This window comes from Raphanus sativus, chromosome 9 (assembly GCF_000801105.2).
Source record: "Raphanus sativus cultivar WK10039 chromosome 9, ASM80110v3, whole genome shotgun sequence".
NCBI classification, from domain to species: Eukaryota; Viridiplantae; Streptophyta; class Magnoliopsida; order Brassicales; family Brassicaceae; genus Raphanus; species Raphanus sativus.
The window spans coordinates 21450237-21477764 of NC_079519.1; the positions used below are offsets into that span (position 1 = coordinate 21450237).

At 33.7% G+C, this 27528-nt stretch overlaps 5 protein-coding genes and 1 long non-coding RNA gene across 12 annotated transcripts; 2 read left to right on the forward strand and 4 right to left on the reverse strand.

Annotated features, from left to right (window-relative positions):
- Positions 1 to 60: 60 nt before the first annotated feature.
- Positions 61 to 1274, reverse strand: LOC108825689 (uncharacterized). The gene is made up of 3 exons (XM_018599022.2): positions 1116 to 1274; positions 722 to 882; positions 61 to 639 (listed from the first exon to the last, which is right to left on the reverse strand). Exons 2-3 carry the CDS (start codon positions 861 to 863, stop codon positions 263 to 265), a joined length of 519 nt encoding a protein of 172 aa, XP_018454524.2. The 5' UTR covers positions 864 to 882; positions 1116 to 1274; the 3' UTR covers positions 61 to 262.
- A 3277-nt stretch (positions 1275 to 4551) lies between these two features.
- LOC108824951 (F-box/kelch-repeat protein At3g13680-like) lies at positions 4552 to 6085 on the forward strand. Its single transcript, XM_018598310.2, has one exon. The coding sequence runs from the start codon at positions 4650 to 4652 to the stop codon at positions 5769 to 5771; it is 1122 nt and encodes a 373-aa protein (XP_018453812.1). The 5' UTR covers positions 4552 to 4649; the 3' UTR covers positions 5772 to 6085.
- A 3834-nt stretch (positions 6086 to 9919) lies between these two features.
- Positions 9920 to 11258, reverse strand: LOC108825610 (autophagy-related protein 8a). Its single transcript, XM_018598934.2, has 6 exons — positions 11061 to 11258; positions 10897 to 10950; positions 10627 to 10682; positions 10496 to 10548; positions 10278 to 10396; positions 9920 to 10180 (listed from the first exon to the last, which is right to left on the reverse strand). The coding sequence occupies exons 2-6, from the start codon at positions 10931 to 10933 to the stop codon at positions 10083 to 10085; spliced, it is 363 nt and encodes a 120-aa protein (XP_018454436.1). The 5' UTR covers positions 10934 to 10950; positions 11061 to 11258; the 3' UTR covers positions 9920 to 10082.
- Positions 11259 to 12393: 1135 nt separating this feature from the next.
- On the reverse strand, positions 12394 to 14725 carry LOC108824352 (uncharacterized). Of its 7 annotated transcripts, XR_001945212.2 has the most exons (7): positions 14547 to 14725; positions 13911 to 14212; positions 13638 to 13775; positions 13433 to 13535; positions 13253 to 13325; positions 13089 to 13176; positions 12722 to 12971 (listed from the first exon to the last, which is right to left on the reverse strand). It is a non-coding gene; the product is annotated as an uncharacterized LOC108824352 (long non-coding RNA). The 7 variants fall into 7 exon arrangements; XR_008938523.1 differs by lacking the exons at positions 12722 to 12971; positions 14547 to 14725 and adding an exon at positions 12394 to 12697 and having other exon boundaries at positions 13911 to 14503; XR_008938520.1 differs by lacking the exons at positions 12722 to 12971; positions 14547 to 14725 and adding an exon at positions 12394 to 12700 and having other exon boundaries at positions 13911 to 14503.
- A 4192-nt stretch (positions 14726 to 18917) lies between these two features.
- Positions 18918 to 20180, reverse strand: LOC108825776 (protein S40-5). The gene has a single exon (XM_018599125.2). It carries the CDS (start codon positions 19893 to 19895, stop codon positions 19386 to 19388), a length of 510 nt encoding a protein of 169 aa, XP_018454627.1. The 5' UTR covers positions 19896 to 20180; the 3' UTR covers positions 18918 to 19385.
- A 5294-nt stretch (positions 20181 to 25474) lies between these two features.
- LOC130500148 (uncharacterized) lies at positions 25475 to 26410 on the forward strand. Its single transcript, XM_056994888.1, has one exon. It carries the CDS (start codon positions 25475 to 25477, stop codon positions 26408 to 26410), a length of 936 nt encoding a protein of 311 aa, XP_056850868.1.
- The last annotated feature ends 1118 nt before the right edge of the window (positions 26411 to 27528 follow it).

Sequence of the window (27528 nt, forward strand, 5' to 3'; positions counted from 1 at the left end):
TTACCTCAATCCTGAGATATTACATAATCAGAAGAACAGAGTAAATTTTGTAGCTACTAGTGAAATCAAATTCTTGTTTCTTCACAATCATATCAAACACAAAGACGTTACCTCAAAGTTGAGATTTTCAAATAGAACAAAGCAAGTAATTGATGATTCTCCATGTAAATATCGTGGCTAATAGATAGTGTAAATCAAGCTCTTGTTTCTTCACATACATTACCACACTACAAAGATGTTACCTGAAAGTTGAGTCTTTTTCTTAAGAATCAAAGCCAGAGTAAACACCACTCTCTCTCAACTGCCTCTTCTCTTCTTCAACGTAGTTCTTCCCTCTACTCGCTTGCCCCAAATCTCTCTTCTTCTTCTCCTTCTGCGAAAAAGAAAGACTCTTCCTATCACTCCGCAGCTGCGCATTCGCAATGGTCTCCCCACCTGAAACCGCAGCTCTAGTAGCTTCTCGTTCTCGAAAACTCTCTTTCACTTCCTCTCCTCTTGCTTTATCCTTCCCCGTAGCCCATGACCAATCCTCTTTCTCCTCCACAGGAGGAGGCAAATCTGGAAGACCAACTGCTTTGTAACCGTGCTGTTGCAGAGATTCATAGTCAAAAGCTTTCTTCTCTTTCTTCCCAAACCTCGCTGCATATAAACAACCACACAAAGTTACATAACAGATCTCACAATGTTAAAACAGACAAAAAAACACCCTTTTGTTTTCTACCTATAGTCTTCTTGCTCTTTCTCTTCTTCTTCTTCCCAGTCTCAGTAGTATCAGCGTTAGAGTCAGAAGATGATGACTCCTCAGATGAGTCTTCATCTTCTTCATCATCATCATCACCCCATCTCATCGTACATTTCTTCATGGTACAAAATGCTACAACTCTGACAAAGAATCAAATCTTTATTTAGTTCCAATTTTAACAGACAAGCTTAGTTTCTTACAAGACAAGCTTGAAAGATGTATGGTTGGTCACATTTCAAAATACATATAAAGGTCGAATCTTTGTAATCTATTTGAGAACCCCAGTAAAATGAAAGAGAGAGAGAGCTTTAAACCCTGAATTGAATTGGAGGTCCGTTAAAGATGCCAAATCTATTTAGAGTATAGTCTGTACCTTGTCTGGGCAGTCCAAGTTGGAAGGTGGACGATTCGCGGCGGAGACCACGACGGCGAATCGAGAGAGGCGGAAATGATTTAGGGACTTGGGAAAAGAAGCACGAGATAAATAGAAAATTTTGAAGTGGCCCAAAATGTTTAGTTTTGTTACCATTTAGTCCTAATTTATTAGGTTCAAAATATTCGACCGGCTTTGGAATTAGATTCAGGCGCGTAAGAACAGTGCCTTGGAAAATAAATAGATAGGAGCTAGGTGATCATCTCACTGTCAGTTACTTGTACCCGGTACACTAACACCACCTTCAGCAATTGTTGGATTCATACATTTGTAGGGTGATATTCAGTTTAGGAAGGCAAATTTGTTTGTATCACGAATGAGTATGGCCATATCATTTGAAATCAAATGTACTTGACCAACGGTACTAAACCAGATTTAGCACACAGGTGAACATATTAAGAGTTTGATCGGTAGAGCATTTTCATAAACATTATGCTCATTATTATTCAATCAACATTTATCACAAAAAATATTTATCACAAAAGCATTTATAAAATGGTAATGTTCTCCAAATGCTCTTTACTCCATGCTTACATAGGGAGCTTTTGGTAGAGTAATTGTAATTAGAATATATAAAATTTTTAAAATAATTATATATAATTAATTTTTTTTATTTATTAATATAAAAAATATGTTCATAATCAAAAAAAAATTATATTTTAAAAATAAAAGTTGTGATTAAATATTTTAAAAAGAACAATATTTCACATTTAAAATATAATATAATTTATATAAATACACATATCATTCATTTATAAAAAAACATAAAATAATATATATTATATATTATAAAATAAAAATATCTTATCATTTAGAAATAAATAAATTATATGTCATATATTAGTTTTTATGATAATATTATCTATGAAACATTTACTGCTTTACCAATAAATAAATTAATGATAATTTATCTATAATTATATATAATTTATTTATTTTATTTAATAATATCAAAAATTATTTTTATATCCAAAAATAATATTTTAAAATAAATTTTACATTTATTTTTTCAAATAATAATATTTCACATTTAAAAATTTATTTAATTTATATAACTAAATAAGATTCATTATTTTAATAAAAAATATTATTAATATATATTATATATATTAAAATAAATAAATATATTATATACTAATTTTTATGATTATCTAAAAAATTATATTGATATTGCTTTATCAATCATCTTATTAAGAATTTTAATAAGAGCATTTAGCTTGTGCATCATAATGCTTCTACAACATATTGTTACTGTTTTTTCATCAGCTGTACCAATCGAGGTCTACGTCGTTGTAGAAGCAATTCATGTCACAAATATTAGAAAGCTATAACGAGAGTAATGAATTAATTATGATATATCTAAGGTTTTGGGTTTCAATACAATAATAAACTAGCTGGTTTAGAAGAATATAGTGTGATATTTGGATATTAGATTCCAAGTCTTTCCATTACGAGGGGAAACAATATTGTTGAAATCTACCAAATCAACAGTGTTAGCCCCTGTTCGAAACACGCTAGGCGTAAGTTGGGCGGTCGGTTAACGCCTAGCGAGTTAACGAGAAATCGGGAATTAATCGGGGAGTACGCGGAACCTAGTTTTAAGTATTTTTCTAGTTTTCAGCTACAAATATATATTATAAACATGTTTACGAGAAAATGAAGATACAAAGTGGTCTGGTGGTTTCTAAAAGGTAATTAATAATTATAATAGGGTCGTCAAGTCTTCGAGCCTGCTTTATTCCTTTTTTTTTGCTCTTTATTTCTTTTTCATTAATGGCAGATGATAAATGAATATTTACAATGTAGGACTATATTCTTTAATTTCACTCATGAAAACTAGGACAAGTTCATGGCCACAACGAACATAATAGAAAACTAAATTTTACGAAAAAACGAAGCTGAGCTATAGTTGTTGTCTAGGTCTACATAAAACTCTGGTTGGTTCAAGACATCATTTTCACCTTTTGGTAAAATAAACTCGATATAAATTAACTATGAGTGGTTTAAAGTTTAAAACAACCACCAGCTCAAACACATTGAATTTTCTGCAAACGCTCTTGATAAGTATGTATGTCAACTCAGGATTAGTATAAGTATAGTAACTTGAGTCTATGAAGTCTGCCTATGTTAGAGTCATTGATATACATGTTGAGGATCGTTGGAACTCTATTTTTATTGGAAAACATGAATACACTGGCTTTTTCGACTTTTGTTGTGGTTTTTCCAGCCAAACCGGTGGTCATCGTGGCCGAATTAATAGCTTGTTGCAAATCTTGCAATGAGCACTACAATCTAGTATATTCAGACATCAAAGACAACTTTAAATTGAATGAGAAATGAAGTGATGCAGATGGTATGCTGATGTGAACAAATATATGAAAAGTTTGTTAAATGTTAAAGTCAACAAAATCCCACACTAGGGAGCTAATACAGTTTTTGTATTCCTGAGAGAGGATAGCTCACCCCTTCACACATATCATGGCTCAAAGGTTTAGAGATGAGAGAGGATGGCTCACCCCCTATGCATGCTGCTGCTGTTGAACTTGGACCACATGCCCAATAAAATTCCTTTGGACCAAACTACTTTCAGTTTTTGGTCCATTTACAAGTTAAAATATTACATTCCATTTCTAAACGACGTGTAGCTCGCCGGAACAACACACATTTCATCTGTTCGCTAAAGATATATTTAAGAGATAAGAGAGAAAATTTTGAGAGAAGTTTTGTAACGCCAACTTCCCAAGGTTTTTGTGTGAATTATGATCTCCGCTAATGTGCACACTTGCAGAAACTGGTACAAGAGATGGCTACCCTCCTTCGCTTTAATAGTTACTGACTTCTTATCATTCAATATATTTTATTATGTTATTGTTTTAGATGTAAAAAATTGAAATAAATAATAGTACGTAAAAATAATTGACATTTTTCTAAATTAGTTTTTTAAAATTTTTGTCACAAAAGAAACATTCAAGAAGAAAAATGAACAAAAAAATGTTTCATTGAAAGAAAAAGACCCTTTAACGGTTTTATCTCTTGCTTTATAGATATATAAAAAAATCAACAAGAACTTTTTTATATAAGTTCAAATTCGAACTCTTTATACTTTTTCGATTTTTTCAGTTTTTTCTTTTTGAAATTCGAAAATACATTTTGAAACTATTTTCAAATTTTTTATTTTAAAATTTTAATATTTATTTTTGATTTTTTAGAATTTAAATTTTAACCTCAAAAACTCGAATCCCTTATCAAAATTTTATGATTGGTTAACCCTAAGGTAAAAAGCTACCTAACCCTTGGGATTATTTTGTGAAAATAAGCTAAAAAGACTATCTTATAGAATTTCTCAAAATATTTTGTATACAAAATGATTATTCTGCTCAACATGCTGATTTAGTGAAGTTGTTAAAAAGGTGACTCTTAGAAGGACCAAGCCCTAACTTTATATATAACTAAGAGACGGCGGCGACTTGAAGAATGACGACAATGTCAAATCTTCCAGAGGAATTGGTAAGGGAGATACTCTCTAGAGTTCCATTGACATCTCTGAGACAATTGCGATGTACTTGTAGAACGTGGAACGCTTTATCGAAAACTCAGGTTTTTGGTAAAAAAGAAGCAAGGAATCGGTTTCTAGGGTTCACGGTGATGAATAATAGGCTTTGTTCCTTGAGACTTGAACTCCAAGGACTCCTCAACGAAGGAGAATTGGTTCATCAATCTACAAAGCAAATAGGTAAATTTGATGGAACCAAGATGTATAAAGTTCGTCACTGTGATGGCCTATTGTTATGCGTCCATAAAAACTGCAACAACATCGTGGTGTGGAACCCGTATCTGAGTCAAACCAGATGTATTCCAACGAGATGTGATTTCGGATTAAATGACGTGTTTGGTTTCGGGTACGCCAACAAGAACCGTAACCACAAAATCTTAAGGGTTTTGCGTGGCAGATTTATACGTTTGGCATTGTATGATTTGAAGTCTGATTCATGGAGGGTTCTTGATATCGAACCATACATCAATCTAGATATTTGGGAAAGTGGAGTGTCTTTGAAGGGAAACACCTATTTTGTTGCTCAACAGTACGCAGTAGACGTTTTATACTGTTTCGATTTTACGACAGAGAGATTTCGTCCGCCTCTGCAGTTTCCGAAGGAAGCAGAATACGTGGTTCTATCTTGTGTTAGAGATGAGAAGCTTGCTGTGTTATATCAACTTGAGAAGACAATGGAGATTTGGATCACAACTAAGATTGAGCACGATGATGTATCTTGGAGCATGTTTTTGAAAGTGGAGACAACACCGCTCAATGGTTTTCCTGATGACTTTAGTAATGACACTGACGCTGAGACCTTCTTCATTGACGAGGAGAAGAAAGTCGCTGTGGTTTCTGATGTATGGGAAGATGAACCAACCAAGGACGAGACATGTTACTCTCAAACGGCTCACATCATTGGACAAGATGGATATCTAAAATCTACAACATGTCCAAAGTATAGAGTTGAAGAAGCACTTGTGTTCTCTTCTTATGTTCCAAGTTTAGTTCAAGTAGGAATCAACCAACGGAGCAAGAGGAAACACAAAGATTGCTTGTAACAAAAGAAAAGAAAAGAAAGAAAATGAGAGCTTCTTCATTGACGAGGAGAAGAAAGGCCATGTGGTTTATTATATTGTTTTCGAAGACAAACCTATCAAGGGCTAGTCTTGTTGCTATCAAACCGCTCACGTCAATGGAGAAGAAGATGGTCACCTGAAATATGTGAGTATCGTAGAATCCCTAGGGCGTGTACTTGATGAACCACTTGTGTTCTCTACCAACGGCGAAACAGAAAACACAAAGATTGCTTTTTTTCACACAGGATGCCACCAGTCTCACTATTTTATACATAATCTTTCTATTTCCAATTTTTTGTCCGTTTGTTTGTTTGTTAACATACCTTTCATTAATAACTTTAGCCACCGATTACAATAAAAAACTTACCCAAAAAAGATTACGGTTTAGAAACTAAAAATGCCCAATCACTTCTACAAAGAAACATAAACATGTTAAAAAAGAGAGCCATGTTCCCATTAAGGAAACAGTCGGAGGAGAGGTAGAAGAGGAAGCTAGAGTTTTTGAAAGAGGATCAAAGCCGTAATCGCAGAGTGCCTTTGATATTTATTATATTTCTCTCCAAGCATCGAGCACATTCATTCTTTTGCATTGATATTGTTCCTTTTATAAACGAAAAAAGAAAATCCAAAATGCTCGCAGAGAAACACTTCTTCCTTGGTAAGTTGAAAAGCCAACTATGATTTTTTTTAACCGGGGGTGTCGGCGGGTAAAGACCCAACCGACTAATCTTTCGGAGGTTTGACCATCAGTGCTAACCAGATCCGGTTGCACGCGAGGAAAATTAGATATCCTTGTCGTCTAGCCACAAGGATGGATAATCTCGGAGAGAGGTTTCGAGGAAAAAATGCTTATTTCAACATGAACTTTAGTGCTTATTCTTTTACGAACTATATAGTAGTTCGTATTCTACACTGAACTAAACAAATTTTTTAAAACACTATATGAATTTTATGTGTAGTGTTTATTACTTCACGAACTTTATAGTAATGCATATTTCACATTGAACTAAACGAATATTCAAAAATACTGCATACACTCTCAAAATCGTGCTCATATATATTGACTATCAAAAATAATAGTCATCCTTTAATTTATCAAAACAACGTCATTTTTGAAAGATTTTGTAAAATTAAAAAATAACAAAACGACGGATAATTTCATAGAATTTATCCAAAATAAAATCTTTTGATAAATTAAAGTATGACTAACACTTTGACAGTCAATACATATAAGTATGATTTTGAGAGTCTATATTTTATTTTAAAATTTTTAATTTTACAGAGTTTATTCAAAATGACGTCATTTTAATAAATTAACGGATGACTAATACCTTTAACGGTCAATATATAAATAAGCACGATTTTGAAAGACTATGTAATACTTTGTAGGGATAAATGTTTGGCCATAGAAAGTTTTTTGGATTCTCAACGGTTATTAAAAAATATAATAATAAAATTGTTAATGATATTAAATAAAAAAGAAAAAGAGAATATGAAAAGGAGGTGTTGTTTGCAACTTTGAAGAATGAAGAAAATGTCGAATCTTCCAGAGGAATTGGTAAGGGAGAACTCTCTAGAGTTCCATTAACATCTCTGAGAGCATTGTGATGTACTTGTAGAACGTATAACACTTTATCGAAAACTAAGGTTTTGGTAAAAAAGCAGCAAGGAATCAGTTTCTAGGGTTTACAGTTGTCAATGAAAGGATTTTTTCCTTGAGACTTGGCTCCGAGGAATCCATAACAAAGGAGACCTGGTTCACCAATCTACAAAGCCAGTAACCTCGTGGTGTGGGACCCTTATATAGGACAAATCAGATGTATTCCAAGGAGAACTGATTTCGGATTAAATAACTTATTTGGTTTCGGATGCCACAAGAACAACCGTTGATGGAAACACTTATTTGTTGCTCAACATAACAGAGCAGACATTTTACTCTGCTTCGATGCTGCAGAAAACGTGGTTTTATCTTGTGTTAGAGAAGATATAAGCTCGCTGTATTATATAAACTTGAGAAGACAATGGAGATTTGGATCACGACTAAGATTGAGCACAATGTGGTATCCTGGAGCAAGTTTTTGGAAGGGGAGATGACAAGACTCAGCGGTTTTCCAGTCTACCCTTATCATGAATCATGGGATAGCTTCTCCATTGGCGAGGAAAAGAAATTCGCTGTGGTTGTATTCAACGACAATCCAATCAAGGGCGATTCATGTTTCTATCAACCGGCTCACATCTTTGGACAAGATGGATACCTTAAATTTGTGAGTGTCAGAGAAGCTCTGGAGTGCGGACTCGATGAACTATTTGTGATCTCTTCTTATATGTTCCAAGTTTAGTGCAACTAGGAATCAACCAATGTAGCAAGAGGCAGAACCGGCTCTAAAATTTTGGGGACTGTAGACGAGTCAATAGGAAATTCAATAATTTGGAGGCTGAAATTTTTTTAAACAAATTTGGAGGTTTATATCTATGTGATTTTTTCAAAAAATTTGAAAATTTGAGGTGAATATTTCATCAGGTTTGGTTCAGGACCAGCCGTTTGGCTCGACCAGCCCTTGCAAGAAGAAACACGAAAAATTGCTTTTATCAAAAGAAAATTAAAGAAAGAAACTATCAATTTAGTTACTTATGTAGTTTCTATTGATTTCTTGTCTTGAACAAAACTATTGATGGTCTTGTGTTTGGTCTTGTGATTTGAATGTTTTTAAACTCTTTTGTATTATTCCTCTCTAGAGTTGAATACAGAAGTTTTTGGCTTCCCTTCAAATGGTTTGGTAAAAAATAGTTACACTTGATGAACTGAGAATATCTCCCGATAGGACTCCAATTCTATTTTAGAGATAGCACATCAGCAATTTACATCGCAACCAATCATGTAGTCCATGAGATTGCCACTTTATTCGTCAACATATCATGTTTGAATTAAAGATCAAGTGGCAGCATACTAATAATTTTTGTATGAAATCAATTTGAACACTTAAAATCCAAGAAAAATAAAATCCAACATGAACCAACATAACGTGGGAACTCATCTTAGTGGACTGTTGTTGGTTGAACATTGGTAAGATAGGTTTTCAGATGACTCTCTCACATTATAGATCTTGTATAATAAAACATAAGTTATAATTTCTTTCATGTCTGATTTTTTTTTAATTTGGATCATCCTTTAGAAAGTTGTTTCAATTAATTTATGTATAAATATTTAAATTGATTTAATTAATATAAAACAAACAAATCAGATAAATATTCTTATATTTATTCTGAAATTATATCTCAATAAAATCTTTTCATATCTTTTTATTTATAACATAAATATATAATCCATTTTCATTGAAATAAACCTTTTAAATATTTAAGTAATTTAATGTTTATTTCAAATAAATGTATATTAATTTTCACTTAATTTTTTAAATATTTATTTAATATCATGTTTAGTGTAAAATTAAATTTATATTTCATTTTAGCTAAACAAACTTTTAAAATATCTAATTAATTTTATAAATTAATATCACAGTTTTGTAAATTGATATCACTGTTTTGTATTAAACTGTGATAATAATTTAATATAATAATTTTCGATAAACAATTATCTTTAACCAATAAGATTTTTCTTTTTTAGAATTTTGTTTTAAAATTTAAAACAAATAAATTAAATTATTGCATGTGAAAAGTTGTTATGTTTTAAAATATTATTTTATATTAAATAATTAGTAATATGATAAATAGTACAATTTGTTATGTATAAAATAATTATAGTATGTAAAAATAAAATAACCACCCTCAAAATCTAGTATATTAAATAATCAAATCGATCGATGTGTAGCTCACATTTGGTTATAAGAATTAAATTGTTTTGCATCTTATATTTGTGAAAAGAAATACGGTATATTTTTCTAATCAAAAGCAAACATGTATTTTTATAATAGTTCTATTTATTATATTAAAAGGATATGATTTGTGTTAATCCATTTGTCAATCATATGGTGATGATTAAGAAGAAAGTATATAACATAGATTAGGAGAGGATAGAAAGCAATAGTAGAACTAGACTCGAGTTAAATAGAGTCCAGATACCAATGCTGAAGATATAGATGCTTAAAACGAAACAATGTAATTAGACGGTTAAATCAAATCAAACTGATCCATAGATAATAAAGAGAGCTCAGAACATAAATCCCAGAAAGTAAAAAAGACATTATTGAAGTCGACGAAACAGAGCAAACGCTAGAGAGGGAAAGGAATGTACAATCATCATCATGATCAAGATCAAACTGTCAAAAGCAGAGCTGATTAGCATGCAGATCCAAATGTGTTCTCTCCACTGTAAGTCATGTAGAGAAACCCATCTTCGTCTTTGTGTTCTTCATAGGTTGCAGACATCAACGCCGCTATTCACAAGAAACAAGAAAAGAGAAAACAAATCATGACACGATTCATAGAAGATGGAATATTCAGAAAGTTTAATTATATTTTTTTTTAAATTACCAGTTGGAGGTAACGTGTTCTTGACAAAGACAAAGATTGCTTTCTCGGCTCCAAGCTTGATTCTTTTCCTCACAACGTATACGAATTGCCCAACGGTTAGATCAGCTGGTACAAGATACCTAAGAGAGAGAGAAAAAACAAGATGAGATAAACTCATCTCAACACCATGGAACAAGCTTGAGAATCATTAGGTATCTATGTATATAATAAAAACTCACTTCTTCTTGTCAATGTCAGGAACATCACTCTGTTCAGCTTTCTCCACAATCACCTGTAATTCAGTTTCTGATTAGAACAAAAAAAAAAAGATCATCCGGTAAAAACATAGAATAGTTAAAAGAAAACATACGGGAACTCTGTCTTGGTACTTCTCTCTGATACGACTAGATTCAGCCATTCTTACCTCTGTTTTAAGAAACAAAACAAAACCATAAAGATTAATTCAATCACATAAACATCCTTAAGATTCGGTAACAGCAACGATCAACGATCGAATCAGACAACCATGTGCAAAAGTTAAATCAGACCCAACAAAGTCTTTAAATCAGAGTCATAACAATAAACGATTTCGAAGTGGTATCGATAAAAGTATATAAGAGAAGAGAACAACGGAACTAACCAAGAGGATTAGAGAGCTTGAAGGAGTTCTTAGCCATGGCGATTCGATCAGTACCTGCGATCATATAAAAAAACAAATCTTTTAACTTTTCAAGCAAAATCGGGACAAAACCCAGAACCCTAAAACGGAAATTGATCGAACAGAGGCGAGAGATCAATACGAACCTTAAAGAGGAAGAAAGCGATGATCGTTTAGGAGGGTTTGATTGAAAGAAGGAAAATAACAAAGTATTAAAAAGAAGGGAAGAGAATAATATGTATATATATATAAAGGAATTCGATTAATGATGGATTTTTAGGGTTTTAAACCTTTTAATGACGGTTTCCTACACGGCACAGAAACTTGTCAATTGGTGTTTACTTATGATTTTTTTTTTTTTTATTTAAAGATATTAATTAATTGCCTTCCAAGGATATTGCGACGCTTGTCTTACGTCAAGACAACCCATACGACGTCAGTTTGTTGTTTTTATGGGTACTAGATCTTTTTTCCGCGCTACGCGCGGATAATATATTTAAATTTTCTACATTTATCACTTTTATTTCTATTTTCATTTTAAATTATATTTGATTAATTTTTAAATTTGATTTTTTCGTGTTACCAGTTTGAAAAAATTATTTGAGTACAATTCATTGGTATTAATGGATGATTTAGTTATATAATTTTCATCAATATACCATGGAATTTATACTATTGTCAAATATGTTTGTATTATATGTAACACAATTAACTAATAAAATATGAAGAATGGAGTGAGAGGTTTTTGAGTTATGTAAACAATATAATTATATATAGAATTTAAATTGTCTTAGTTTAAAAGATCAGAATCTCATCTCGAATAAATTCACGAAAAGAAAAAGTTTTCCAATAACCTACTCAAAAATATGTAAGCCCCTTTCCAAAACAAATACTTGATAATATTTTTTACGTGTAATAGTTGGAAACTAATACTTGAATATTGATCTATAATATTATTTTAATATGACTAATGGTAAAATATTAATTATAATAAACAAATTTTGAATTTTAATATTACATGAGTTAGAAGTCTGTAAAATCTAAAATATAATTTTATTAACACAGTATATTTTTATTCATTTATTATTGTTTTGTTATATCGATTTAGTTTTATTTGTATTTTATTTTGTTAATAACTTAGTTTCTTTTTAAGTAATTCTAAAATTACCAAAAATATAATATATTTAAAATATTTATTCAAATATATCTAAATATGGTGTTTCATTTTTATATATGTTTGCGTTGAGCATATTTGTATTTTGTATATCTAATAACACCTTGTTGTGTGCCATTTTTGGGTTTTAAAAAATGTGTTTGTCATTTCATTTTTATTGCTACGAACATGATTTTTTATTGATCAATGATAATACAATTTTAACATTATGTATTATATTTTATCGTATATTTTTTATTTAATTTTTCCAATCTTCATGCTATCATTTGTTTTAGAATAAATTTTAATTAGGTAATAGGTTTAAAGATGTAAATAAAATTGTATGTTGTAAATTTAGAATTTTTAGAGTAACTGGGCACTACTAACTAAGGAACAAATACTTAAGGAGTGTAATATATTCCAATGCTCCTTTCGTTTCGTGTCTTCCTTTTGGAAACTTCTGCTTATGAGATTTCCCCAGTGTACACGCCTCACAAAACCCGAGACTTCCTATCTCCTCTTTCTTCATGCACTCTCTCCTAGCAAGTGTCTCCATAGACCTCACATTCATGTGTGCTAGTCTTCTGTGCCATCGCCTAGTGTAGTTGACTGCTTCCTTTGCTGCATTTGCTTCTTCAACATTAAACAAAAAGGTGTGTAAAAGAAAACATAAATTGCGCCTCATCAGCTATTTATATTAATGGTCTTAAGTGTATGTTTATTTCTGTAAATTGTATATTATAATATTTTTAGTTAATAGTTGATGCAAAATGACAGTTTGTGAGATCTTATAAATAAGACACGCAGCCATTGACTGGAGCTGAAACTTTCTTCATTGATTCAATTATCTTTTGGAACTTCTTCAACTCCTCTTCACTAAGCTCAGGATCCTTCACCGTTTCTTCTGGTGACGTAGTTAAAAAGTAAAACATATCATGATTTTGTAAAAATATTGCAGAAACTAACCCAAACTCAATCATGACCTCAAATATGTTTATTAATATAACTTCATAAAAGATACCTTATTAAGCTGAACTCGTTACCAGGCTCATACTTAAAGCTTATCATCTTTGATAACTCTTATGATGCCCAACCTGTATTCAATACAGCTATTGAGTGTATCTTTAGCAAAAAAGGAGAAAGAAGAGGAGAAGTGGAAAGGAAATTAGAGCATGTAATTCTTACTTGTACACTTGCCACTGCAAAGAGGGACAAAGTCTCATCCGTTGATATTTTGGTGTTCCAGTTTCAGAGCTACCTAAAGAGGAAAAGAATAATCATTTTAAGAATGAGGCATATCATTTTGCAACTCGCTCAACTGGAGCCAGATAGACTACATGTTATTAGGTTGACAGCTTGCATTACCAGTTTTCAGATATGTGAGGCCTTATGTTCTAAGACTCCAACATATTAGCCTAAACAACAGCTCCTCCCTGTCCCGTAGACATAAGAAACCCCCAAAAGTTTCCTAGAACGTTACAATTCCAATAACCAATAAATGAGATATGAAAGCAAAAGTCTATCACTTAAGGTTTTATTAGTAGAACAAAGTCAGAGGTGGAAAAATTACATGATTAGTAAGATTAAGCTGCGGTGAATAGTTGAGCAAAGTCCACACTCGTTTGTGACTCCATTGAAGGAGTAGTGACGTCAAGCATACATGTTGCAGGATTGTACCGGCCTTGATCTTTGGAACCCCTTCAACAACCTGCAGAATAATGCTTTAGGTTTGATTACTCCAAAGTCTCCAATGGATATAACTAATGATCACAGCCAATACATAAATAAACCATTTAAAAGAGAAAAAAGACACCAAACCGAAGCAAAAAGAAAAACACTCAACCGAAACAAATTAAACCTAGATCTAAATCCAAACATCGTCTTGTCATCGGCTGCACCAAGCGTTGTCTTCTGCTTTAGGAAAAAACAGGTTATTGTACCATCACCACCGCGCCGTGCCTCCTCCGTGTTAAAGCTCACGACCACCAACTCTGCTCACGACAATGCTTCACGTACCACAAAACAAACAAATCAGAGTGAGAGAGACATATTGACCGGAAAAGTTCATGGAAAATAGAGGCTAAGAACTTCCCCTTTATTCATCTCTTACGATCTGAACCATGGAAGCCTCGTCCAGGAGAACAACTGTGACACAAAATAATCAATGAAGAAGAAAGACAGAGCTGAATCGAAACCATAAATAGAAAACTGATTGATCGAAGTTAAGTGGAGTATTGATTGTGTAGAATTGGATCAGTCGCTATGGTTTCAAGCGGGGAAGACGAAGTGGTAAAGGGGAAGATCGTCGGGTGCCTTTCTGTTTTTTTTTTTTTCGGCAAATGAATAATGAATGACGTGGATGATTTCTTAAATCCTATTGGTCAAATTTCCTATCCTACGTGGATAGCTTAAGAGAGCTTTTTCTCGACAATCCCATTCGGCGCTTAGGGTTACGCAAGGAAAGTGATGTGAGCGATACCTTGGGCTCACGGGCTGGCAGCGTAACCACGATTTCGAAGCCCAGAGACATAGCTTGGTTCAAGCCCATCAGAGGCAAATAAGTTGTGACATGGATGTATGCTTAGCTCCCATTGGTTGGAATTAAAAGAGTGATGTGGACACTCTATCTATGAAGCTTATTTAGGTTTTAGTATAGTATTGATTGTGGGCTTTTTATGGGCCATTATATATTCACGATTTTCTGACTTTGTGACTATTGACTCAGCAAAAACTAGGCACGTCTGATTTATTAGAATTTGATTCAATGTGGCTGATCGGCATTATTTCTGGTCAAAGTTGATTTTTATTTATTTTAAATAAATGTTAGTTTATAACAAAATCGATGCCTATCAAAACTAAAGCAGATAACTATTTTCTTCTTGGGATTGAGTGTGTACGTATTGGTCCTGAATTTGATTCTCGCTATCAATTAAATTATCATTATTTGGTATTTTTGGATTTGGTCTTCAGATAAACTGATTAATATAGTTAGATATAACAGACGGTTAATTTACACTCTGATATTAGTCGGAAAATATTCGAACTCGAATCATACAGTGTATTACGCTTTCAAGCTAATACACTTTGTATTACTAAGTATGTTTCTTTTGGAGTCAACCACAATAGCTGATAAAGTATATAAAAAAATTAAGCATTTTCCCGACATGTTATTTTCATTTCTACAAAACAAAAGATAGATTCAACATTCTACTGTAAGGAAAAGTCAGTAACTCAAACCAATATTGATAAGAAGTCAAGAAAGTCTCTAACCTAAGCATCATCATTAAGGACCAGAAGTTCACAAGAAAGAAAAAAGACTGAAAATATAATTTTTTGTTTGAACTCAAGATGTTGAAATATATGCCACGATACTTATACCATATAGACTGAAAAGCATTTTGTGAATTAAAGATCAAAATTTTCTCATAATATTGGAGACCGGAAGCTCATGCTTCTTCAGCTTCCATCAAAGGTCAGGGCATGTTAATTGGTTCGTCTCATAGCAAAAGATAGCATATTACTTTTGACCAACTTGATATATTCAGGATGCTAGGTTTGCACATACACTTCTGTAAATTTACAGACCAGCCTCTAAAATTCTTATGCCTTTTTCGGTACCAAAGACGATCTGAGCTTTACATAAACAGTATATATATTTAGGGGGTTTTAGATATATTTTTGGCTTAAATTTCATATGAATTCGAATTTTTCAGCTTGTGTTCACCAGCTGCCAAGTTTGCAGAGGAGTATTAAAACACAATGTAATGCGGTAAAGAAGAAACTCAATGCAATGTCTAGAAACCTAAAGAAATGTCAACAAACTCAAGAGTTTAAGGTATTCTTTGTATCTAGTTTCCTATGAATGTAGTTGTTATGTGATTGAGCCTTCTTCTTCTAAACCCTATTATTAGATCAATCGAATACATATTATTTTGGTGAACAAGTAACAAGAATTTTTCTCTTGTATTATTGTTTCTAAGTAATATCCTTATTAATTATTTGAGCATGAATGAGATTGCCTTTGATTAGAACTAGGAATTTGAATTATTTCTGCGGCTTCCGCCTCATTTGACCCGCCGTGGGGTGGCTGCGGGTCGAGTGACTAGGAAAATTTGGTTTGAGGATGCGGTTGCAGGTTGTGTGTTTTTTATGCAAGAAAGATATGGATCAGCTAAATTTCGACTGCATGTATATGTCAACCCGCAATTTTTTAACAGTTTTCATAAAAATATATAAAATATTATAAATAATTATATAATTTTAGTTATAAATATATTATTTAAATATTAAATATAATAATATAATATTATAATTATTTTTAATATAATTGATATTTACCACATGTTTGGCGGAACAAGTGCGGATATAATACTTTTTGTTTACGGATCATGTAGATCAGATTTTTGAATCATAAAAATGATTTGACATGTCGCGGGGTGGAGCGGAACAGCTCAGGGCGGATTGACTCGCAAACTCAGCCCTATCTAATATATACTACTGTTTTTTTCTCTACACCAAAAAGTTCAATTTTGAGCTTTATTGGAAATATTTTTATTTTATTTTATTATTCTAAGGTATCACAAGTCTATAGAGAAACTCAAACTAATTCCAAAAAGAGGTATAACTAGTGGATAGGCTCTCATTTTGGGAGCATTTATAGCTTAAGACTTTTTTATGTTAAAATTAAGTTATAACGTTTTTTGAGGGGGCTGCAGACTCTAACAATGCAAGCTTTAGGTAATGAATTTGAAAAAAAAATATTAATGGTTTATGTATTTTAATCAGGCAAAAAAAGAATGAAAAAAATATGTACCTTACAAAATCGAGTAGAAAAAAATATTAGTGGTTTATGTATTTTAATCAGGCAGAAAAGAATGAAAAAGAATAATCAAAAGAATATGTATCTTACAAAATCGAGTAGAAAAAAAATTAGTATTGTGAAAAACTATGAAAAATCTACAACATTTGCCGATCAGGTTTATTACGATGATTAAAATATAGGTTTGTTTTTGATTTTGGAAGCTAACAAATTCATAATCACGATTTCTACATAGAAAATCACATGTTCAAGCCCTTTGTACAAAGTGATCGTTACATGCATTTAAGATATATTCAATCCGTTTTATAATAAGCATCATTTAGACACATTTCACGCAGATTAGAAAAACACTAATGTATTCTCATTAAACGTATAAATATTTAAATAAAAATAAAATATATAATTATCTATTGGTTAGTTTAAAAAAAAGATTATGTATAAAAATTATATTAGAAATGTAAAATAACACTTATTCTGAAACAGAAAATGCTAAAATAATAGTTATTAAAAATATAAAAAAATGGTTGAAACCTAGATACAAAGCGTGTTTTATAGCACATATCAAAGGTCTACAACTCAATGATCAGCTAGAGACAATCTGTAGTCAGTCACACTTAGGGGTGGACACGGAGCGGATATCCGGAATTTTAAGGATATCCGTGATCTGATCCGTGCCTTACGAATATTCGATTTTTCGATCCGATCCGATTCGATCCGTAACTCTTCGGATATCCGGAACATCGGATATCCGCGAATATCCAATTTTTTCCGGATATCCGATTCGATCCGTAAAAAATAATAAAAAATTAAAAAAATAAATAAAAATAAAAGAAAAAGAAGAAAATCTGAAATAAAATAATAATAATTCATTACTTTTTTATAAAAAAATTACATACTTTCAAAATTTTTAATAACTAAATAATTAATTTAGTGAATAAAACATTATAAAACTTATATAAAGATATAAAAGTATGTATATTATATAATTTTATAAACATGTATACATATATATGTATATAACGGATCGGATCGGATATCCGTTTCTAAAAATATTAGTATTTGTGATTTGCTTCGTCTTTTACGGATATTGGATTTTAGTATTTGCTTCGATTCGTTAAGTTACGGATATTTGGATTTTTCGGACCAAATCGGAACGAATAACGAATCGAATCAAAATTTACGGATATTTTGCCCACCCCTAGTCACACTAATGCTTCTACTTGATATTCGGTCTTGGCGAGCTTTGCCCTTGGAGGAAAATTGCCATTATACCTTCTATAGTGATATGAACCACTTTCAAATTAGTTGATTCATAGATAACGAGTTGTAGAGTATATGTTTTCAAAGGGTTTTCCTTATTAAAAGCTTTTTTATTCCTCATTTTCTAAATAAATCAAATAACTAAATTTAGAAAATATTCACGACTATATCTAGATATGATGGAATGGCACAAATAGCCCAAGTCTAAGAAGAGTGCTGGGAACTGGAATGTGATTAGTGGATTCATCTTCAGCTCAATTTTCTACTATAAAACAAAATCTTTAGTACTTTCAAAAATATATAATAAAGGCATTTTTTACTTCCAACTGTATTTGATGTTTCTCATTACATTATTATTCATCTCACTGTTCATCTATGGTACGTGTCCATCGCTTTTTGTTATTTTATACAAATCATTCACCGCTATTATTTAAATCTATTACTTTAGTTTCCAATGAAACAAAAAGTATTCTGAAGACGTCACAAGAAATCATGCATTCAATCCTTAAAAGTATACCTTATAAAACATACTATTTTGTATGTACTAATTTAAATTTTAGATTTGATTGTTTTAGTTGTAAACGTTTTCATAATCATAAACTTGAACGCAATACTTTTAGGTTTTTGCATGAAATCGACAGTCCATTTAACCGGTCTTGGACCTGAATTTGTGTCTAATGAGTAATAATTTCATCTATCAACCATCAAAAGCATCAATTATCAAAGAACTTGTCCATTCTATATATGCTTTTATCGATGACAGCCCTTTTATCCAAACAATCCAAATGTAAATTAAGATATATCTTCAATATATAACATTATAGCAAAAGACAAAAACTTTCACCAAAAATGGTGAAGATCTCAAAGAGGTTCCAACTAAAGGTTCTAAAGGACATGATTCTCTAGCTATGCTCTAATTTTAGATAATAAAAAACTTCAAAGAGAAACCCAAAATAAACAACAGAAGAAAATTAAAGGGGCCCTGCATGGAGATGACAAGTCATCATCACCACTATGATACTTATCTACTCTAAATAACACACTGAAACACAATAATAATTAAACAACAAAAGAGCCTCTTGGTTTAGTGATCCCCACATGATGATGACGACAATGACATTGATAATGATGATGATGTGGATGCCTTGTAGTTGAGAGTTTTCATGGTGATAATGTTAACAAGAGATGGAATTCATGATCGATGCACATGGATGATGATGATGAGATATTATATTTTACTTACTCCAAGAATCCAGTTTTTGTCAAAACAGCATTTCTCATTTTGCTTAGATCTCTTCCTTTGAGTGTTCTCCCAACTCCTTCGCACATGGAAAAAGATGAGATCTGTGTTTTTGCTAGCTTTCTTGCAACCCATTCATGTGGAGGAACCATGCAACCATCATCATCATCATCATCTTCATCACGAGAATGCAAATTATGACTACTACTCTCCTTGCTCCTTGCGTTACCATAAACCTTGGACCAATCAGGAACATTCATAGGTGCAGATGACTGTTTTGCCTCTGAGACCTCCTTGTTTCTATGAATGTTCCATGGTGAAGATGTACAAGAAGTAGAAGAAGATGGGGAAGAAAAATGACTTTTGGGTACTTTTATTTCATGACCTGGAGTTTTTACTTCTCTCAAAACTGACCACACATCTTCCTCCTGAAACTCATCTTCCCCTTCTAGCCTCACTGCAGGAGCCTTTCTGCTACTAGATTGGCTTCTTTTTGCTCGTGAATCCATAGATGGATAAAAGGGAGAGACTGATATAGATTAAATCACCAAATAATACACAAGTAGAGCCAAGAAAAAAAATCTTCTTCAACTACTAATGCAAATTTTCTTGCTTTTTTAACCGTTTTGAAAGTTAAAAAAAGAGATCGGCACAAAGAACACTAAACCATCTCTCTTCCCTGGCAAATGGAAAAGAAAGACTAGTCATGTATATGTAGAAAGCTTCAAAGCGTACAAGACCCTCCCGACGAGACAGAGGATTCAGAAAACTCCAAAGGTAGTAATAATTTTGTACTAGTATAGTCTTTAATGCTTCTTAAATAAATTAAAGAAGCGCAAAAAAAAAATTAAATATAGTTATAGATTGCACTACAACATATAGCCTTTGGTACTATTTTCTACTGAGACCTGCCAAAATCATTGACAGAGTCTGATTCATACAATATGACAAAACAATTGTACTATAGGAAAAGACTTGCTTTTATGTCAAAATATTTACTTTTAAATTTTCTTTTTCCGGTAAAATTTGAATGATTTATTACAAGAAAAAAAAGTCTCTAAATGTTATCCCAAAATAAGAGGACGAAATTAAACCCAAAAGTGACTTTAATGATGTTACCTGATTAGAGTTTTACTGACCAACTTATCCAAAAGAAAGAAGAGTGAGAGAGAGATGACTTCCTGCATTTAATTCAATAGAGTTTCTATTTAATAACTAGATTTTAGTTTTATTCGCTGTATAAAAACTATTGGAGGACTCTAGTCTCTTATGTAATACACAAAAAAATACTACAAACTTTGGGAAAATGAGCATTTAATTCCCCAAGTATTTGCAATCGGTAATTTTAATACCAAACTATGGCTCGCGCGATTTAATGCCCCAACTAACTATTGACCTGGCCAATTAAAAACTACGAAAGTCAACAGTTAAGTATAATCCTTTGTCGTTAGTTTAATATAATCCTCGTTAAGTTCAAAATCAAAAATTTCCAAATTGAAAACCCTAACTCCGAGAGAGAAAACGATTCCGACGACTCTATAGACGATTTCCGACGAGATTTTGGTGAAGCCATTCACCGGAAGACGGGAAAGGTGGAGGGATAAGATTCTGACTCGACGGGGAGCTTCGAATCCCATAATTCCTGATGTTTCTAATGATGTAGAAGTTTCCGACATTCCCGAAGTGCCAAGAGTTCCTGAATCTCAACCTGCTACTGAAAGGTAAATTCGATAGGACTTGTTTTTATATTTCATTGATTGTTCTTATTGATATATGTTTTCTGTTGTACTTAGGACACAAGACGAAAAAAGTTCTAGGTTTAATGAAGAGGGTTCTGGTGTTGGTCGGGAAGTAATAGAAAAGGGTTCTGGTTTTGTTTGGGAAGGAACAAGAGAGGATTCTGGTGTTGTTCGGGAAGGAACAGAAAAGGGTTCTGGTATTATCCGGGAAGGAACAGAAAAGTGTTCTGGTGTTGTTCGGGAAGGAACAGAAAACCTAGAGGAAGAAACAGTGGAAGTGGTGGCTGAAGAAGAAAATGTGGAACCAGACAATGAAGAAGAAACTATGGAGTTTGCTAATAATTCTTCTGTTGAGGGATATGATTGTGTTGTTGAAGATATGGCTGGATATAGAGAGTTTGAGCCGGTGCTGCAATTAAATGATGGTGAATATGTTGATGTACCAATTCGTGTAGACGATCTTTATAGAGAGGCTGCCTATGAAGATGTAGATGGAGACTATGTGGATGGTGATGTGGCTAATGATGATAGTGGAGATGATATTTGGAATGACGATCTTATTCCGGATCCATTATTAGATGATGATCGTCAGGATGAAGAAGAAGAAGGAAGGGAATTCAACTATGGCGATGATGAGATTTTAGTTCTAGGGAAGACATTTAATAACGCTGATGAGTTTAAGTTTGATGTTCTTAAGTATTCATTGAAGACGCAATACGACATACAGTTTTATAAATCATCAGCGGACATACTTGGAACTCTCTGCACACAACATGAAAAATAACAATGTCGTTGGAGATTATATTGTTCTTTCGAGAGAGGCAGGAACAAGCTTATGGTGAAAGTGTATTTGAATACACATATTTGTGTGAGGTCAGGTTATACAAAGCTGCTGAAGAGTGGAACCATAGCACAACAATTTGAGGAGAGACTTCGAATCAATCCTAAAATCAAGTGTAAGGAGATAGTTGATGAGATAAAGAGAGAGTACAATATGATTGTGTCTGAGGAACAATACACATAAAAGGTCTTACATGTTCATCCATATTTTCTTACTACCAAACACATAAATTGTATTACATTTTCATACTTATTCTTCTTATCAAACACAAGTGAACTTTCACCTTGGTCAAACATCTTCTCAAAGAAGACAATAATGGCCACAACACACAAGTCACCAAAAAGCACAATGGTTTTTCTTTTGAATTTTTTCATCTCGTTTTTGCATCCTTGGATATCTTCTTTCAAGTTCTCGATCTGAAGCTTTTGGTCCTTTATTAAAAACATCCCTTCAACCTTCAGCTCATTCACTTCTTCATATGTTCCATCCTCAACCCACTTGAACAAGTGACCATCCTGAAATACACATATGAAGATAAAGATGAAGAAAGTTATCAATCGCTCACACATGAGAATAAGTTTATCTTACCTCTCGGGAATAAGTACATCGGAAATAAGGACGTCATGGATTAGCTATGGACTTTGATGTAAAGATCTTACCCGGACTTCCACAACACACATTTTTTTGGATATCATGTCTCTCCATAAACGATTCCACAACTATATGAATCGCTCATGCATTTTGGACCTAAATCCTCCTACACACATAGCCACCAACAGTAAAGTTGAAATCTATCTTATACAAACACCTTTTAGTCTCATCATTCACTCGATTCTTCAAAATAGTGTCAAGAACATATGACTTATAGATTCTGATCCAGAAGAAATTTGAGCTGTTTCAAGACAAAGTTTCTTGTTCTTCTCAAAGTTCTTCATCACGTCGCCGGATTTTCTCTCTTATCTCGCCAGAAATCACCTCTAATGTTGCTGGAATCGCCTTCTCTCAACATTAAGGTTCCACATTTGCAGATGTCGAGTTATGTCATAAGCAAGAGAAATTAAACTAACGACAAACGTTTAAGAGTTAACTGTTGACTATCGTACTCTTTAATTGGCCTGGTCAACAATTAGTTGGGGCATTAAATCGCGAGAGCAATAGTTCGGTATTAAAATTGCTGATTGCAAATACTTGGGGAATTAAATGCCCATTTTCCCTACAAACTTTTGGGTTAAAATGAACAATTTTGGTGTGGTTAAAAAAATAAAAGTTTTGGTTGCGTTGGGTCGTAAGATTAAGAAGTTTTACATTTAAAAAACTCAAAAAGCTAGAAATAGCATGTTCATGTGACATGTGATGAGAAAAACGTCATAAATCATCCCTCTTCCTTCCTTTGTTTTTGTTATTACATCAGTCGTGCGGTTTTGTTTTCTTACAGAAGCGTTAGAGAACCGTCATCAAGAAAACCTACGTCATAATATTTTTCAAGTTTCAATAAAGGTCAATGACTCAAGGTAAAAGAGTTTTCAGTAAAGGTTGATGAGATAGTCATGTAAAGTTGCCTAATCTTCGAAATCTCTATGCGTGTCTCATGCTTTTTATTTTAACCGAATTGAAGACAAACTTGAGTTACAATATATTCACAAATTTCATGGATTATTTTCATTTAGGAAGTGTTGGTATAGACATATGAACTTAGAAGAATGTCCTTTTAAAGTATTAAATGAATTCGTGAGATATTATATATGCATTTTATGAAGTATGCTAATAAGAGTCCATCTCAATTCTCAAACAACTGTGTAATATAGTTAGAGACTTAGAATTAACCCTTTGCCCAAAAAGTGTAGAAAACATGAAAAATACAATTGAAGTCAAGTAATTTTTTTGGTAAGAAATTGGGAGAGAACTCCTAAATTTTATTTCAGAACAAACTTTAAGCTTACAAATGAGCTAGTCGTGGCCTTATAGGTCCAACAACATCCTCTTGCAACAAAACAGCAACCTCAGGCGGTGCCTCATCTAATCTACGAAAACCAAACGGAAGAGAAAATGCAAGGTGAGCAAACCCGTCAGCTAAGCGGTTTGCTTCCCTATACACAAATAAATACATATAAAAACATTTTCTTATATTCTCATATTTCTGATATACCTCATGAGATGATTGTTTGTTGAACTGATGTCTTGCATAATTGCATTGTTTCACCCATTCCTTTTCATGCATTTTCATCATGTAGGTTAGATTCTAGTCATGTTTAGGTTGCATTTTGCATACATGAGTCCTTATCAGTTATTGGAGCATCTTATGGAGCTTTTGGAGACATTGGGATGCATTTGGAGCTCAAAAGATATGAAAAGGAGGTTGATTGGTCGAGAAGAGCCTGGAGCGACCTGCAGAGGTCGCTGTGAGACCTTGCTCCAGCTGGAGCGACCTTGACGACCAAAGCTAGAGCGAGCACTCCAAGTCGCTCGGCTTTACACGGCTCGAAGACGAAGAAAATGCTCCGGAGCGACCCCTCGCAGCGACCATCCGAGGTCGCTCCCAAGGCCAGAGCGACGTGTTGGAGCGACCTGCGGAGGTCGCTGCGTGTTTCCTATTTTCGATTTCTTTTTAATTCAAGGACCTATTTGCAATTACTTATGTCGTTTTGGCACTCTGAAAAACCTATGTTTAAGACTGATTGTAGCCACTTTTGGGCAGTTTATCTGTTGTGGAAGAGAAAAACACAAAATACTCTTGGAAAGTTCATCTTTTGGATTCATTGTTCTCTTGTTATTGATTTCTTATTGATTTCCTGTGTTCATCTACATGTTTAATCTGAAATCCAGTATGGGTTTAAGGTTTAACATGAAGATTAGTGAGTAGTTCTCTTTTGAATTCATGGGTTAGGGAGACTAGGGTGATTAGGTTAGATCAAAGATGTTTTTAGTGTAGATCAATCTCAAGCCTTGCTAGTAGAGTGTTCTTACAGCCTCTTTCGTTCTGATCATTCGAAAGTTGTTCTCTAGACATTTCCCACCCAAAAGGTGTTTGTTGAAATGTCCGAGACAACTCTGCTAGGCTCTTAATGCATCTTGCCAAAGACATTTGTTGTTAAGAGGGTTAGGATAGCTAATAAACCTGTTCTTATTGATTGCTTTCATATCATTCAGCCAAAGAGATTTGATGTTGAGATGTGTTAGCAAATGAGCATTCATCTAGATATAGAGCTTGCTTAGGATCGTGTTTAGGCTTAAGGTCATTTGTTTGATTCATCATTTGTCATCTTTGTCTGATACTTGATCACCCGAAATCATATTCCCATGCCCATGAGTTCTCTTTTATCATATTTAAGAAAGTCATTCATCTACTGCGTTTTAGTTCTATCTTGTCATCATAGTTAGTTATTTGTTTCTGAAATCATTTTAAATCATTGGTTGCATTTAGATTAAGTAAGTGCTTGCATTCTTAGTGCTTGAAATCCTTCAGAACTGGTTCGACATATTACTTCCATTTTACTATCATTTGACTTAGATGCCTCAAAATCCTATCCTAGAAATTGAGGTCTTTGATGTGTGGGGTATTGACTTCATGGGACCATTTCCTTCATCATATGGGATCAAGTACATTCTTGTGGCTGTTGACTATGTCTCAAAATGGGTGGAAGCTATTGCTAGTCCCACCAATGATGCTAGAGTGGTGACCAACATGTTCAAGAGTATTATCTTTCCAAGGTTTGGAGTTCCAAGAGTTGTGATCAGTGATGGGGGTTCTCACTTCATTAACAAGCTGCTCGAAGGACTTCTAAGGAAGAATGGTGTGAAGCATAAGGTAGCAACCCCTTACCATCCTCAGACAAGTGGTCAAGTTGAGGTCTCAAACAGAGAGATCAAATCCATTCTGGAGAAGATTGTGGGGATCACGAGGAAAGATTGGTCTAATAAGCTTGATGATGCACTTTGGGCCTATAGGACAGCTTACAAGACACCTTTAGGTACCACACCTTTCAACCTTGTCTATGGGAAAGCCTGTCATCTACCTGTGGAGCTTGAGTACAAGGCATTATGGGCAGTGAAGTTGCTGAACTTCGACATCAAAAGTGCTAAGGAGAAAAGACTTTTCCAGCTACATGAGCTCGATGAGATAAGGATGGATGCTTTTGAGAATTCAAGGATCTACAAAGAAAAGACCAAAGCTTTCCATGACAAGAACATTCTGAAAAGAGAGTTCCGAGAGGGAGACCATGTCCTTCTCTTCAACTCTAGGCTGAAGTTGTTTCCAGGAAAGCTCAAGTCAAGGTGGTCCGGTCCATTCAAAGTCAAAGAAATCAGACCTTATGGAGCAATAGTTCTATGGAGCGCTGATGGAAGTTACTTCACAGTGACTGGGCAGAGGGTTAAGCTCTACAAGGCGGATGCACCAGAGGAAGATGGAGTTTCAACTCCACTTTCTGATCCTACCCCAGCCTAATCCAAAGGAGGCAAAGTCAAGCTAGCGACTCAAAACAAGCTCACTTGGGAGGAAGTCCCATGTATATCCTTTGTAAATATTGCATTAGTACTTTCATTTTCTTTTTCTTTCATCTTATTGCATTAAAAAAAAAAGGGAAGTGAAGTTCTATGCAGGTTTTGGGTCGACTTGGTGTGAGCCAAAAAGGAGCATCGTCGGAGCGACCACACCGGAGCGAGGTCGAGCAGTCGCTCCAGCTGGGAGCGACATTATCAGAGCGACGAGCCTAGGTCGCTCCAGCTGGGAGCGACCCTCATGAAGAAACGTGGAGCGACTACTCCAAGTCGCTCGGCTCACACGCGACGGAGAGAAGAAAAAATGGCCTGGAGCGACCCCTCACAGCGACCACTCCAAGTCGCTCCAGGTCCGGTTCAGGTAAGTGATTTCTAATTCTAACCCCGGTTCGATTCGATTAAACCGGTTTTATTCACTTAAATCGAACCGGTCGACCCTCTCCCCTACCCAAAACCCTCGATCTCACCCCCTCCACTCTCCTCTCATCTCACAAACTCTCAAACTCTCTCAAACTCTCTCATCACCAAAACCTCCATAACTTTCTCAAATCTTCACCAAATCAACTGATTCTTGTTTCTAAACCCTCACTTTCGCCCCAGTAGCCCCATTCTCATAATCTACTCGCCATTTACATTCATCCAGAGCAAGGTATGAACTTTCTAAACTCAATTTCGTAGGTCCATGAACCCTAGAAATTGAAATTCGAATTTTGGTCCTTTTTTTGCTTGATTATGATAAAATGGGCTAGGGAAAGTATGTATATCAAGTTGATTTGTTGATTTCATGGTGGAATTGAGATTAATTTGAACTTTGCCAAATTAGGGTTCATGGATTTGGAGATTTCGAAATTGAACTGAAGTGATGGTGTTTGTGTTTGAGTTTGGTGTGTTGTGATGTGTATAGACTTGTTTCAAGCAATTTTCTCATCCTAGAGCTTCGATTGAGAGAAGTTGTACTATCTTGTATTTCTTTTCTTATCTTTTTGGATGAGAATTGTGATTTTTCTTGCTTGTGGCTTGGTGAATTGGTGCTTAACTTATCTAAATGGTTGAATTGAGTTAACT